This window comes from Chaetura pelagica, unplaced genomic scaffold (genome assembly GCF_000747805.2).
Source record: "Chaetura pelagica isolate M959 unplaced genomic scaffold, ChaPel_1.0 scaffold701, whole genome shotgun sequence".
In the NCBI taxonomy this organism is placed as follows: Eukaryota; Metazoa; Chordata; class Aves; order Apodiformes; family Apodidae; genus Chaetura; species Chaetura pelagica.
Genome location: NW_009952063.1, coordinates 8,714 through 21,730, shown reverse-complemented (window position 1 = coordinate 21,730; position 13,017 = coordinate 8,714). Strand labels below are relative to the sequence as shown.

General features: G+C 51.0%; 1 protein-coding gene across 1 annotated transcript in view; it reads left to right on the top strand.

Annotated features, from left to right (window-relative positions):
* The first annotated feature begins 1,629 nt into the window (after positions 1-1,629).
* The window catches only part of GABPB2 (GA binding protein transcription factor, beta subunit 2), a 12,427-nt gene continuing 1,039 nt past the window's right edge, over positions 1,630-13,017 (top strand). The window contains exons 1-7 of the mRNA XM_010004454.1: positions 1,630-1,737; positions 2,406-2,573; positions 3,211-3,405; positions 3,756-3,918; positions 6,880-6,972; positions 10,230-10,421; positions 11,788-11,921. Of these exons, the coding sequence (XP_010002756.1) occupies positions 1,630-1,737; positions 2,406-2,573; positions 3,211-3,405; positions 3,756-3,918; positions 6,880-6,972; positions 10,230-10,421; positions 11,788-11,921 (1,053 nt within the window). The remainder of the gene's footprint in view (positions 1,738-2,405; positions 2,574-3,210; positions 3,406-3,755; positions 3,919-6,879; positions 6,973-10,229; positions 10,422-11,787; positions 11,922-13,017) is intronic.

Below are 13,017 nucleotides of genomic sequence, written 5' to 3'. Positions count from 1 at the left end.
GGGTTCTGTTGGTACAAGGACTCAAGACCTGAATATTCTAAATAACCTTAATAATAACTTTAATAACTTTAATAAAAGCCCGGGAGCTTCAAACTTCAACCCTCCCTGAGATCATCCAGCTGGGAACGGGGCAGGAGGGCAAGGCCTCCAATTAACTAACGAGTGACAAGGGCTGGGTTTAATGCCAGGAGAGAAACTGATGTTTTTTGTTAATGATCCAGCTTCTCCTTTTCTCTCCCCAACACACCCGGAGCACCCAACTCCAGCCTCACAAATACTCAGTTAACTTGGTGAGCTCAGTTTTCCTGCCTGGAAAACATGCAAGTGTTTTCACGTGGGAGACACGAAGGGAAGGTGTAAAAAAATAAACAAATAAATATATATTCTCTGATCTGCAAAGAAGTGAGAAAGGGGAAATAAAAACACCCCAAACTGGGAAGTCCTGAAGAGCAGAGGGGGTGGGATGCAGGCACCAGAAATACATCAGAGGTTCTGATTGTAATTAAACTCTGAGTAACTGCTCTGGGCTTGTGGCTGTTGCACGTGGTAACTGCAAAGAGCTGGAAAAAGGGTTAAAAACTTTTTAAAAAGAGAGAAGTGTTTTTTTTGGGGGGGAGGAGGTGACGTGGGATCTTGGGGAGATGGAGCCTGGGGAGCTTTGCTGTTTGGTTTCAATGGTGGCTGGTTCTGTTGGTCACCAAGGACAGGGAGGATGTTTCTCCTGAAAGAATGAAGAAAGAACGGGAGCCTCTTTGCCAACTGTTCCACAGGGGTGGGATTGAAGGGGAAAAGGGAGAGGAGGGCCCTGGTGGTGCCGGGGGCCCCGTTTGCACAGAGGTTGGTTTGTCAGGGCTGACTGAGCGTCCCTGAGCTCATGGAGAGACTGTGGAGTCGGGTCTCCGGGTGGGTTGGCCCTCCAGTCTGGCCCTCCCGCTGGGAAAATGCTGCTGTGCACTCTGGGCAGGGCTGTGCTGGGCTTGGTGGAGCTCGGGATGAACAGGGAGTGAACAGAGGGGCTGGTTCTGTGAGAGCAGCTTTTGGGATCTGCTCCTGGTAGGACCTTAAATGAGTCGCTGAGGTTTGTTCTCCCCTCGCCAGCAGGGAACTGGAATAGAGCCCCATGCTTAGTTGCTAGTGCTGGGGTCAGAGAGGAGGTCTGGGGGGTTAAATCATGTCCTTTAGAGCACTTTAAAAATCCAAATGGTGTCCTGAAGAGCTTTGCTATTGATTTTTACAGGTTCAGCTCTTGGAACCGGATCCACATGGGCAAGTCTTGGTGTCCGTGCAAGGCGCTGTTGAGGTGAGGGGCATCTTTGACTCAGCCACTCATCTTGCAGGTGGCTTGTGGTGTCTGACCTGGTTGATGACCCTCCGTGCTGCCTTTTCTGGATGTTTCAGGGGACAGAACTGAAAAAAAAACCCCACAAAACTAATAAAAAAATGAATGTTTATGTCTGTTTGTTGCTGGTGTTGGGCCTGGTTCTGCCTGAGAGGACGGGGTGTCCAGGTGGGCTGTAGCTCTGCAGTGCTTCTAAACCCCCCCCGCCGCCTCACTTGCTGTTGGTTTGGTTTCTGTTCCTTCCACCTTTCCAAGCAGCTCTCGGGAAATCCTCGCTCCCATGTGTGAAGATGTCCTTGGTGGATCTAGGGAAGAGGCTGCTGGAAGCAGCTCGGCAAGGGGAAGATGACGAAGTGCGGAAGCTGATGGCGCGCGGGGCGCCCTTCACCACCGACTGGGTACGGCCGGGGAGTTCATTAAGCATGCTTTGTTTAATTGGTTCCACTCTCTCAATCAAAAAAATTCATCTCCAGGTTGGTTTTTTGTTTGTTTGTATCCTTAAAAAAAAAAAAATAATCAAAATGCTGAAAGAAACAAGCACTTCCTGGGGTGAGAAGGGAGCAAGAGCTGTAAGGAAACTGAAGGATAACGGTTGGATAAACAGGGAATTGGATCCTAATGGATAAAAGCCATCAGTAGACATCACTAATTGTCTGTATTTCCTAACTTACCAGCTTGTTCATTCATGAATTTGTGAGAGGGAGGAATTAATTGAGAGGCAGCAGAGCCTGATCATGGTGCCCTTTTCTGAGCGGTGGGGACACGACCAGTCATGGTACAGACATAACAGAGCAGTTCTGCTGGGGTTTGCAAAAGCAGCTCGGGGATAATGGATGGAACAGCAGAGAAAGTCAAAGCACGTTTGATCTCCCAAGTTACCAGATCACCTAAAGCCCCCAAAAAACTTAAAACATTGCCAGAAAAGTGCTGGGATGCGCGGCCGCGTCGTTCCAAAGAAAGAGGTTAAATTGGTTATTTCCGGAAGGTTTTTTTGTTTGTTTGTTTTATCTGCTGCTGGATGTGCAGGTGGTGACGCCTCTGCCTGTCCTCTCTTCAACTGGCACAGCTGGGAACCTCCCCTCTTCACCTGGCAGCCCAGCACGGGCACTACTCGACGGCCGAGGTGCTGCTGCGCGCCGGGGTGAGCCGGGACGCCCGCACCAAGGTGGATCGGACCCCCCTGCACATGGCAGCAGCCGACGGGCACGCCCAGGTGGTGGAGCTGCTCATCAGGGTGAGTGCTGGAGAGGAGGGGTCGTTTCAAGGCTGGTTTAGAGGTGTGGAGGTTGCTGGTTGGGGGGTAGGGCTGTGGCATCACCCTTCGGGATGTTGAGGCTGCGAAGGTTCTCCTGCCGCTCCGCTCTGGTCTGGTGGGGATGCAGTTGGAGAACTGGGTACAGTTCTGAGCCCCTCAGTTCCTGAGGACAAGGAGCTACTGGTGAGAGTCCAGGGCAGGGCCACAGAGATGATGAGGGGGCTGGAGCATCTGCTATACAAGGAAAGGCTGAGGGACCTGGGGGTACTCAGCCTGGAGAGGAGACTGAGCGGGGGGGGTCTCATCAATGCTGATCAATATCACCAGGGAGGGTCAGGAGGGTGGGACCAGGCTCTTCAGTGGTGTCCAGGGACAGGACAAGGGGCACAAAATGGAGCATAGAAGGTTCAACCTAAACATGAGGAGAATCTTCTTCACTGTGAGGGTGGCAGAGCCCTGGGACAGGCTGCCCAGGGCGTGGTGGAGTCTCCAACTCTGGAGACATCACAAACCTTCTGCATGTGGGACCTGTTGTAGGCAACCCTGCTCTGGCAGGGGGTTGGGCTAGATGGTCTCCAGAGGTCCCTGTGAGGTAATTAAGGCTTATTCCCTGCAGAGTGGAGCTGATGTCAATGCCAAGGACATGCTGAAGATGACAGCTCTGCACTGGGCCACGGAGCACAACCACCGCGATGTCGTGGAGCTGCTCATCAAGTATGGAGCTGATGTCAACGCCTTCAGCAAGTTTGATAAGTCAGCTTTTGATATTGCTTTGGACAAGAACAATCCAGAGACTCTGGTGATGCTGCAGGTAGGTTGGGGAAGGAGAAACCTGGTGATTCTCTGACCTGCAGCTCTCTGTGCTCAAGTGAGAGGGATTGTGTTGTGTCCAGTGGGACTATCTTCTGTTTGCAGAGAGCACTGGGAAGATGGATCTGGACAAGGTTTGTTGTGTTTCTAGACCAGCTGGCGTGTGTCTGCTCAGGCCTGGGGGGTGATGGGGTTTTATTGCTGTGCCTCTTGGGTGTTTGTGGTGTTCCTTGCCAAGTTTGGTCACAGCTTTTGCACTGATGTCCCTGACGTGCTGCAGAGGGGGATAATTTGCATCTGAAACCTTTCAAGGATGGTGAGGAGTGTCTGCCTGACCCCTGTCTCTCCTAGGAGGCGATGCAGAACCAGGTCGGCCCTCACCCAGAGGGAACAGACCCTGTCACCAACACTGTCACTCTCACCTCACCACTTATTCTTGCACCAGGGGAAATTCTCAGCCTCGCTGGTCTTGTGTCTTCAGCAAACACCAAAACAACCTCGGGTGAGTGTTTCTGTGACTTTTGAAATATTTGAAAAAAGCTCCTCAGGCTGCTCACCAGCAGAGGGCAGATGGTCATGTAGGAGAGGAACAGCGAACCAGCCAAACACACCGACTGCTGCTTCCTGCCCCCCTTTTGTTTTGCCCTACAAGGTGACAAAACAGCTTTTATCTGATGTCAGGAAAGGTGGTTCCAGTGTGAGTGTCAGGACAGGGCTGTGGGGGCTGCTCCAGGCCTGTCACCAGCAACACAGCTCGGGAAGGTGGATCTGCCTGGGATTGCAAGGCAGGAATAATGGGAACTGGTGCCTGTGCCAGGGCCTGGGTGCTGCTGGGGAAGGGTTTGCTTTGCTCTTCACTGGCTGCAGGGGCTGAGTGAGGGTTTTGCTGGACATGTTGAGTTAGGAAGTTGCAGAGGTCTGTGGGGTGTGTGGCTTACTCCTTATTTCTTCTGTCCCATGTGTTGGGTGGAAATAATCAGGTTCCTCATTGTTCTGTGAACCTGCTTTTTGGTGGGGAAAACACCAGGAACGTTTCTGTGATTCTGGTTTTCATCGTGACCTTTCCAGTGAATTTTCTGTGTTTGGGGAAATCCAAACCATTGTTTCTTTTCAGTCTCGAGGCTGCTAAATACAAGTTTTTTGAAGCTATTTGGCCTCATCCTGCAAACACTTCTGCATGTGAGTAATTCTTTGGTTAGTGGGACTGTTCACATGCCTGAATGTTTGCTTACCCATCTAGAGGGTGCTTCCCAAACCCCAGATCCTGCCACCCTGCAGTCCCACCCAGAGCTCTGTCTCTGCCTGCCCACAGCAACCCTCCAGACTTGCTCCCAAAGCTTTCAGGGCTGCTCACAGCTTTGGGGCACTGATGAATCCTGATACACAAGGGGGAAAGATGACCCAGAGTTTTCCTCTTCCACCTGGGAGGAGAAAGCAGTGTGATCATCTTCAGGCCAGGATATTCCACAAACTTAGAGGGATTAATTTGGGATTTTTCTATGCCAGGTGGCACTTTGGTCAGTGTCTCCTGTTGTGAGTGCAGCTCTTTAGTTTAAATCTTCCTTCTTTTTCCATCTCTTTGGTATGGAAATCAATCCTGTCCCCTCTCTGCCTTCGTGTTACCCCTTGGACCTACCCCTGGTGTGTGGGTGAGCAGCTGCAGATGAGCTCTTGGCCCTGGCCTGGTAAATCCCCACCTCTCTAGCTCTTTCCTCCTACACCCTCAGCCTTAATCGCCTCCTCAGCACCTCAACTCAGCTGTGGCTTATTATCCACGTGTGGCTGGGCTGAAACTCCCTGGGTTCTTCTCCCCAGGACACTCCAAGGATCAGTAGTAGCCCCTCAGCATGGAAGGGTCTGGTGTCCAGCTCTGGGCCACGTCAGGAGGTTTTTTCCCCCCGTTTCCCACAAGAGGGCATCAGCGACTGTGCCTTCCTTGGAACAAAAATCTCTTCTTTAGCACTTCCAGCCCAGAATTGGCCTTGTCTGAAATTCTCTGTTATTGGAGCAGGAAGTCCCTCAATAACCTCTGTAAAACCAGGAGCTGGAGGTTGCAAGGGTTAAGGCAGGGGAACTTGAGCTGAACTTCCCTTTGTGTGCTTATAATCTATTTATCTGTCCTGGCAGTGAGGTACAGGTTTTTGTTTTGTTTTGTTTTGTTTTTTTTTTCCAAGAGGAATTGTGTTCATAGGCCCCGAGTTTGGGCCCGTTTAGTTAATTTCCTGTTCCATTCTTACCACATCTGCCTTTGAATAGGAATTACTCTGGTCAATTGGAGGAAGAAACATTGTTTTTTAGGCCTGAGAAGGCTTGTTTGTCGGGTTCAAATCAATACCCATAATCGTGGTCTTTCCTCACTAACCCTGGGGAGGGGGAAAAAGGGGAGTTTTATGCCCAGTTGGTTGAAATCCTGCTGGAATGACACAGCCAAATCCAGTTGGAGCACAAGGCTGTTGAGTGCCTTGGTTCATGAGGTAATGCTGGAGACTTCTTGGAGGCTTTCCCACCCGAGGAAGAGCTTGGGTGCTCTAGTTCAGCAGAGGAGTTGGATCTACCCTGTAGGTTTTGAAAGCTGGAGTAGGACATGAAGCAACTGCTCTTCTGGGGCTGGAGGGTCTTTAAAAGATCTGTGTCTCCTGGCCAGACAGGGAATGACAGATTGGGTTTTGAAGGGACCTCTGGAGATCATCCAGTCCAATCCCTCTGCTAGAGCAAGATCCCCCAGAGCAGATCCCACAGGAACATGTCCTGGGGGGTTTGGGATGTCTCCAGGGATGGAGACTCCAGAGGGAGCTTTGCTGTTCAGAATAGAAAGAAAACCCCAGGGTGAAATAGTGTGAAAATAATATATTATGAATAATAAACATAATATAATATAAAATTACACATAATATAAAATGTAGGTTGGACACAAGGAAGAAATCCTGGAGTGTGAGGGTGGGGAGAGCCTGGGCCAGGTTGCCCAGGGAAGCTGTGGCTGCCCCATCCCTGGGGGTGTTGGAGGGCAGGTTGGATGGGGCTTGGAGCAGCCTGGGCTGCTGGGAGGTGTCCCTGCCCATGCAGGGAGGGTGGATCTAAATGATCTTGAAGGTCCCTCCAACCTACCCAAAGCACCCCCAATTTTGATCCTTTTGTGTGGCATGCCCAGCAGCCTGCCTGCCTTTTCCTGGGGTCCTGGCAGTGGAGCTGGAGCAAATCCCTTCACATCTGCTCTTCTTTTTGTTACGTGGTTGAGAAATAGCTGAAGATCTGCTTTAAATTCCTTAAAAGCATCATCAAATACTCAGTCTGTCCTGAAGTAAAATCCAAGGAGAGGCACCTCATGAAAAGGATCCAGTGGCAGCCTAGAAAACACTTGACACCTGCTGTCCTGCCCTCGGGTTGATGAAATGGCTGCAGTCTGTCCTCTTCCCTGGCTGTTGGGGCAGGGCAGGTCCTGCCAACCCTCCAGCTTTCCCTCCTCTTTCCCAAGCAGGTGACTCTGGGCAGTTTTCTGACACGACCACCTCAGTACTGGCCACCCTGGCTGCCCTGGCCGGGGCCTCCGCGCCGCGTCGCGCCCACACAGGTAGGGAGAGCAGCCCAGGGAGTGTCAGGCCAGGAAATCCAAGGAAATGTAAGATGTGGGAGTGAAACTGTCTCCTTCCAGGCTAAGGAAGAGATGACAATAAATGTTTATGAAGCAGTGGATTGGGTTTTTTTTAAATCCCAGCTCACTGTTAATTACCGACAAAAGTCATTTAATTTTTATTAACTAGCATGTCTGGCCCTGACATCACAGGATGTTGCTCTTGATTGTAGCAGTTGTATTTAAAAAAACCACAACAACAAAACAACACAAAACTTGGAGGCTCCAGAAGGTGGGCTTACCTTGTAAATAAACGTAGATAAATATTTGTTTAAGAAGGAAATGGCCTGAAATGTTTTCTGTTCCCAGCTCACAGTTAAGAAACTGCTTTGAGACTCTTGAGGCTTCTCCTTAGGGAGAGGTTGGGGCTTTTTTGTCTGTTTTGTTTTGCTTTTTAATTATATTTTTCTGGTATGTTTGTACAATGTCATGTTTGACCTTTAATTAACTTCAGATTCAGGAATTTGATAAAGTTTCCATAATCCTTTCACCTTGGAGCTCATTTCTTGTCCCCAGAGCTCAGCTTTTTTCCTAGAGAAGAGCATGTTGCCTCCTCCAAGCTGCTGGTGCCACAGGCTGATCTCCTGACCCCCCCCAGCTCCAGCCTTTTCCTCTCTGGCACGCGGAGCTGCTCACATCCTCTCCTTTTCCTGCCAGGAATGCAGGATGCAGCCCTGGGATTGCAACCCTGGTGATTGGTGGGAGCCCCAGGAGCAGCTTCCCGGGGCGAGGGGCCGCCCTGTGCTCCCCAGCCCAACTCCAGAGGCTCCTGTCCCTGCTCCAGCAGCCGTGGCTCTTGGAGGGTTTTTCTGTGTGTGCTTTGTCTTGGCTGGAGCTGGGGGAGGGTTGGGGAAGGAAGCTTTGCAGAGCCAGGTCTGCTCAACAGCTGCCTCCAGCTCCAGGCTTTGTAATTCAGTTTAATCTGCCTGGATGCTGGGACTGTCCATGTGCACACAGAGCTGGGTTTACTCTAGCACACTTGTTCTGCTGAGGTTTTATTCTGCTTTTTTTTCTTCTGTTTTTATTCTACTTTTATTCTCTTTCTCCTGCTGACATGTAGGAATGTGAGTTAGCACTGGGCTTGGTAGAGTTTGGTTATGGTTGGAATCAATAATCTTAAAGGTCTTTTCCAACCTGCAGGGTTCTGTAATTCTGGGAACACTTCCTGTGTTTCCCACTTGTTTTTCTTGACCACATAGAATCCTGGAATGGTTTGGGTTGGAAGGGACCTTAAAGTTCATCCAGTTCCAACCCCCTGCATGGGCAGGGACACCTCCCACCAGCCCAGGCTGCTCCAAACCCCATCCAACCTGCCCTTGGACACTTCCAGGGATGGGGCAGCCACGGCTTTCCTGGGCAACCTGGCCCAGGGTCTCACCATCTTCATAGTGAAGAATTTCCTCCTCATGTCCAACCTCAACCTCCCTCTGCCAGTTTAAATCCATTCCCCTGTGTCCTCTCTGACACGACCACCTCAGTACTGGCCACCCTGGCTGCCCTGGCCGGGGCCTCCGCGCCGCGTCGTGCCCACACAGGTAGGGAGAGCAGCCCAGGGAGTGTCAGGCCAGGAAATCCAAGGAAATGCAAGATGTGGGAGTGAAACTGTCTCCTTCCAGGCTAAGGAAGAGATGACAATAAATGTTTATGAAGCAGTGGATTGGGTTTTTTTTAAATCCCAGCTCACTGTTAATTACCGACAAAAGTCATTTAATTTTTATTAACTAGCATGTCTGGCCCTGACATCACAGGATGTTGCTCTTGATTGTAGCAGTTGTATTTAAAAAAACCACAACAACAAAACAACACAAAACTTGGAGGCTCCAGAAGGTGGGCTTACCTTGTAAATAAACGTAGATAAATATTTGTTTAAGAAGGAAATGGCCTGAAATGTTTTCTGTTCCCAGCTCACAGTTAAGAAACTGCTTTGAGACTCTTGAGGCTTCTCCTTAGGGAGAGGTTGGGGCTTTTTTGTCTGTTTTGTTTTGCTTTTTAATTATATTTTTCTGGTATGTTTGTACAATGTCATGTTTGACCTTTAATTAACTTCAGATTCAGGAATCTGATAAAGTTTCCATAATCCTTTCACCTTGGAGCTCATTTCTTGTCCCCAGAGCTCAGCTTTTTTCCTAGAGAAGAGCATGTTGCCTCCTCCAAGCTGCTGGTGCCACAGGCTGATCTCCTGACCCCCCCCAGCTCCAGCCTTTTCCTCTCTGGCACGCGGAGCTGCTCACATCCTCTCCTTTTCCTGCCAGGAATGCAGGATGCAGCCCTGGGATTGCAACCCTGGTGATTGGTGGGAGCCCCAGGAGCAGCTTCCCGGGGCGAGGGGCCGCCCTGTGCTCCCCAGCCCAACTCCAGAGGCTCCTGTCCCTGCTCCAGCAGCCGTGGCTCTTGGAGGGTTTTTCTGTGTGTGCTTTGTCTTGGCTGGAGCTGGGGGAGGGTTGGGGAAGGAAGCTTTGCAGAGCCAGGTCTGCTCAACAGCTGCCTCCAGCTCCAGGCTTTGTAATTCAGTTTAATCTGCCTGGATGCTGGGACTGTCCATGTGCACACAGAGCTGGGTTTACTCTAGCACACTTGTTCTGCTGAGGTTTTATTCTGCTTTTTTTTTTCTGTTTTTATTCTACTTTTATTCTCTTTCTCCTGCTGACATGTAGGAATGTGAGTTAGCACTGGGCTTGGTAGAGTTTGGTTATGGTTGGAATCAATAATCTTAAAGGTCTTTTCCAACCTGCAGGGTTCTGTAATTCTGGGAACACTTCCTGTGTTTCCCACTTGTTTTTCTTGACCACATAGAATCCTGGAATGGTTTGGGTTGGAAGGGACCTTAAAGTTCATCCAGTTCCAACCCCCTGCATGGGCAGGGACACCTCCCACCGTTCCAGGCTGCTCCAAACCCCATCCCACCTGCCCTTGGACACTTCCAGGGATGGGGCAGCCACAGCTTTCCTGGGCAACCTGGCCCAGGGTCTCACCATCTTCATAGTGAAGAATTTCCTCCTCATGTCCAACCTCAACCTCCCTCTGCCAGTTTAAATCCATTCCCCTGTGTCCTCTCACTACAACCCATTGTAAAAAGTCCCTCCTCAGCTTTCCTGGCTTCTCACTTGAGCTTTTTCCCCAGAGTTCAGTTTCTTTTCAAGGAAGAGAGAAGGAAACTGACTGCTTTTTCTTTTCTGTCCCTGGCTTTACTCCTCCAGGCAAAGCAGAGGACGTGGAGGCAGCAGATCCTGTGGGCTCTGCCCTGCAGCAGGTGGTGGGTGGTGGCAGTGGGGGACAACGTGTCATCACCATTGTCACCGAGGGGCTTCCCCTGGGCAGCCTACAAACAGCCCTCCCCCCCGGCAGCCTGGGCCAGCCCCTCATCCTCACCGTGCAGGAGGGGCAGCAAGGTAAGGAGGGGCCAACCCCAAGGATTCACTTCCAAAAGAAAAAGTGGAACTGCTGCCCATGGAGGCTGCTCAGCCCCTGTGGCTGGTGAGATCTGGCTGCTCAGCAGGGAGGTGATGGATCCTGCTGGGCTCCAGGAGGGTTGCAGTCAGGAGCAGAGTGTTGCCAGCAGCTTGTCTGGAGCTGAGTTCACCCTGCTGCACTTTGGTGTTTGGGTCTGTGCAGGAAAAACAGGCACCTGCAGCAGGACGTGGTGGCAGCAGGAGCTGTTGTCTCCTCATCAGCCAGGAAAATCTGAGTCCTTTGGTTTGTGGCAAAACTCCCAGTCTGGGAGTGAATCACTCAAGTGATGAAACTGCAACCTTTTCCCTTCCCTCCCCCTTGTAAATCTGACTGTTGGGCTGGTACCATCAGCTCAAACACACCTTTTCCTCCTGCATCTCCAGATGAGTTGCCCAGGGCAGTAGAATCCACCAGTGTCTCAAGGCAAATGCAAATGGTGCCCAGCACAGCAAGGCAGAGCCCCAGAGCCCTCCTGCAGGGGTTCTTGTTTCCTCAAGGGATGGAACTTATCCTTGTCTGCTTCCAGCAATTCCCTGGGCATGTCCTGGGAGACTCCATATTTTGGATTAATGTTGGTGCAGGAAAAAAAGAGGATTAGGAAGCAGAGCAGCTCCCTGTAAACACACAAAAAATGTTACAATGTGAGATGGGTTACAGGCTGCACCAGTGAAAAACTTGTTTTTCTAAAGCTGTTAATTACTCAGAATTATTGGCCAAATTACTACAAATAACTCCTGGCTCCCAGTCCGTGGGGACAAAGGGAGATCTGTTTGGGTTGCACTGCCCTGAGCAGCTCACGTGGTGCCTTCCTCCTTCTTGGTTGGACAAGTTCTTGCTACTGGCTTCCCAAAGTGAAGCCCCAGGTTTGCAGATTTAAAATGGGTTTGTTCTCTGGAGTATTTGCAGCTCTTGCACACGTGTAAAGCTGATTCAGAGCTTAGCACTGGGACTGTGCACCCGGAATTGGCCTGAAGAGCTTTTCTGTTCCTCTTGCTCACCCTCTCTGGGCAGCTCATCGTGTCACTGAGGCAGCAAAATCATTGGTTTTACCTCACATGTTTTTCCAAGATGCAAATCTCTGTCTTCAGATTCTGTCAGCCCTTTTGGGGGGAAATCCTGAGGTATTTCAGAGCCCTGAATAAAGAACCTGGAGCTTCTCTCCTCTCTGGGAAGGTTTCTGCATTGTCAAGCTGCTTGTTTTTCTCCAGAGCCACCCTGAGGTGCTGACTCCAGGGGGGGCTTTGGGAACCATCTGTGCAGAATCACCTCTCACATTGTGTCATTTGTCACCTTTTAATTTTTCAGTTTTAACTGTACCTGCTGGTCAGGTGGCAGAGGAGACACTTGCTGAAGATGGAAGTGACACCAAAGAGGAAGAAGAGCCACTGGCCAAGAAACAAAGAGTGGAACAAAACGTAGATGAGTTGAAGGAAGATGATGTAGATACTCCTGCTGGTGACTTTGCCATCGTGGGAGAAGTGTGGCCAGCAGGGCCAGGAAGGGGATTCTGCCCCTCTGCTCTGGTGAGACCCCACCTGGAGAACTGTGTCCAGCTCTGGAGCCCCCAGCACAGGAAGGATGTGGAGCTGTAGGAGCAAGTCCAGAGGAGGCCACAGAGATGATCAAAGGGCTGGAGCAGCTCTGGAGCCAGGCTGGGAGAGCTGGGGTGTTGAGCCTTGGGAGGAGAAGGCTCCAGGGAGACCTTAGAGCAGCTTCCAGTGCCTGAAGGGGCTCCAGGAAGGCTGAGGAGGGACTTTTCACAGAGAGGGCAGTGACAGGACAAGGGGTGATGGTTTTAAACTGAAAGAGGGGAGATTTAGGTTGGACATCTGGAAGAAATTCTTCCCCATGAGGGTAGGAAGGCACTGGAAGAGGTTGCCCAGGGAAGCTGTGGCTGCTCCATCCCTGAAAGCGTTCAAGGCCAGGTTGGATTGGGCTTGTGCAGCCTGGGCTGGTGGGAGGTGTCCCTGCTCATAGCAGGGAGGTTGGAACCTGATGGTCTTTAAGGTCCCTTCCAACCTCAACCATTCGTGGTTCTGTGTTGGGCTCCTGGTCTGCCAAAGCCACCTCAGCCCAGGGGTGAGCTGAGCCTGGGGTGTCTGTAACCAGCTGTGCAGGGGTTCCCTGCTCCTGCCTCAGCACTGACCACAGGAATGGTTGGGAGCAGTGAAGCTCAGTCCAGTGGAATGAGGAGGAAGTAGCCTCTGGTTGCTGTTTTGAAGCTGCAGCTCAGGGGGTCTAGATTAATTGGGCTCATTTACTGAGGTTCTTCAGGATTTCCTGTCGGAGCATGGGGTGTCTGTAACCAGCTGTGCAGGGGTTCCCTGCTCCTGCCTCAGCACTGACCACAGGAATGGTTGGGAGCAGTGAAGCTCAGTCCAGTGGAATGAGGAGGAAGTAGCCTCTGGTTGCTGTTTTGAAGCTGCAGCTCAGGGGGTCTAGATTAATTGGGCTCATTTACTGAGGTTCTTCAGGATTTCCTGTCGGAGCACAAGGCGTGGGTGGCAGCCAGGACTCTGCCCCTCCTAGAGCAGC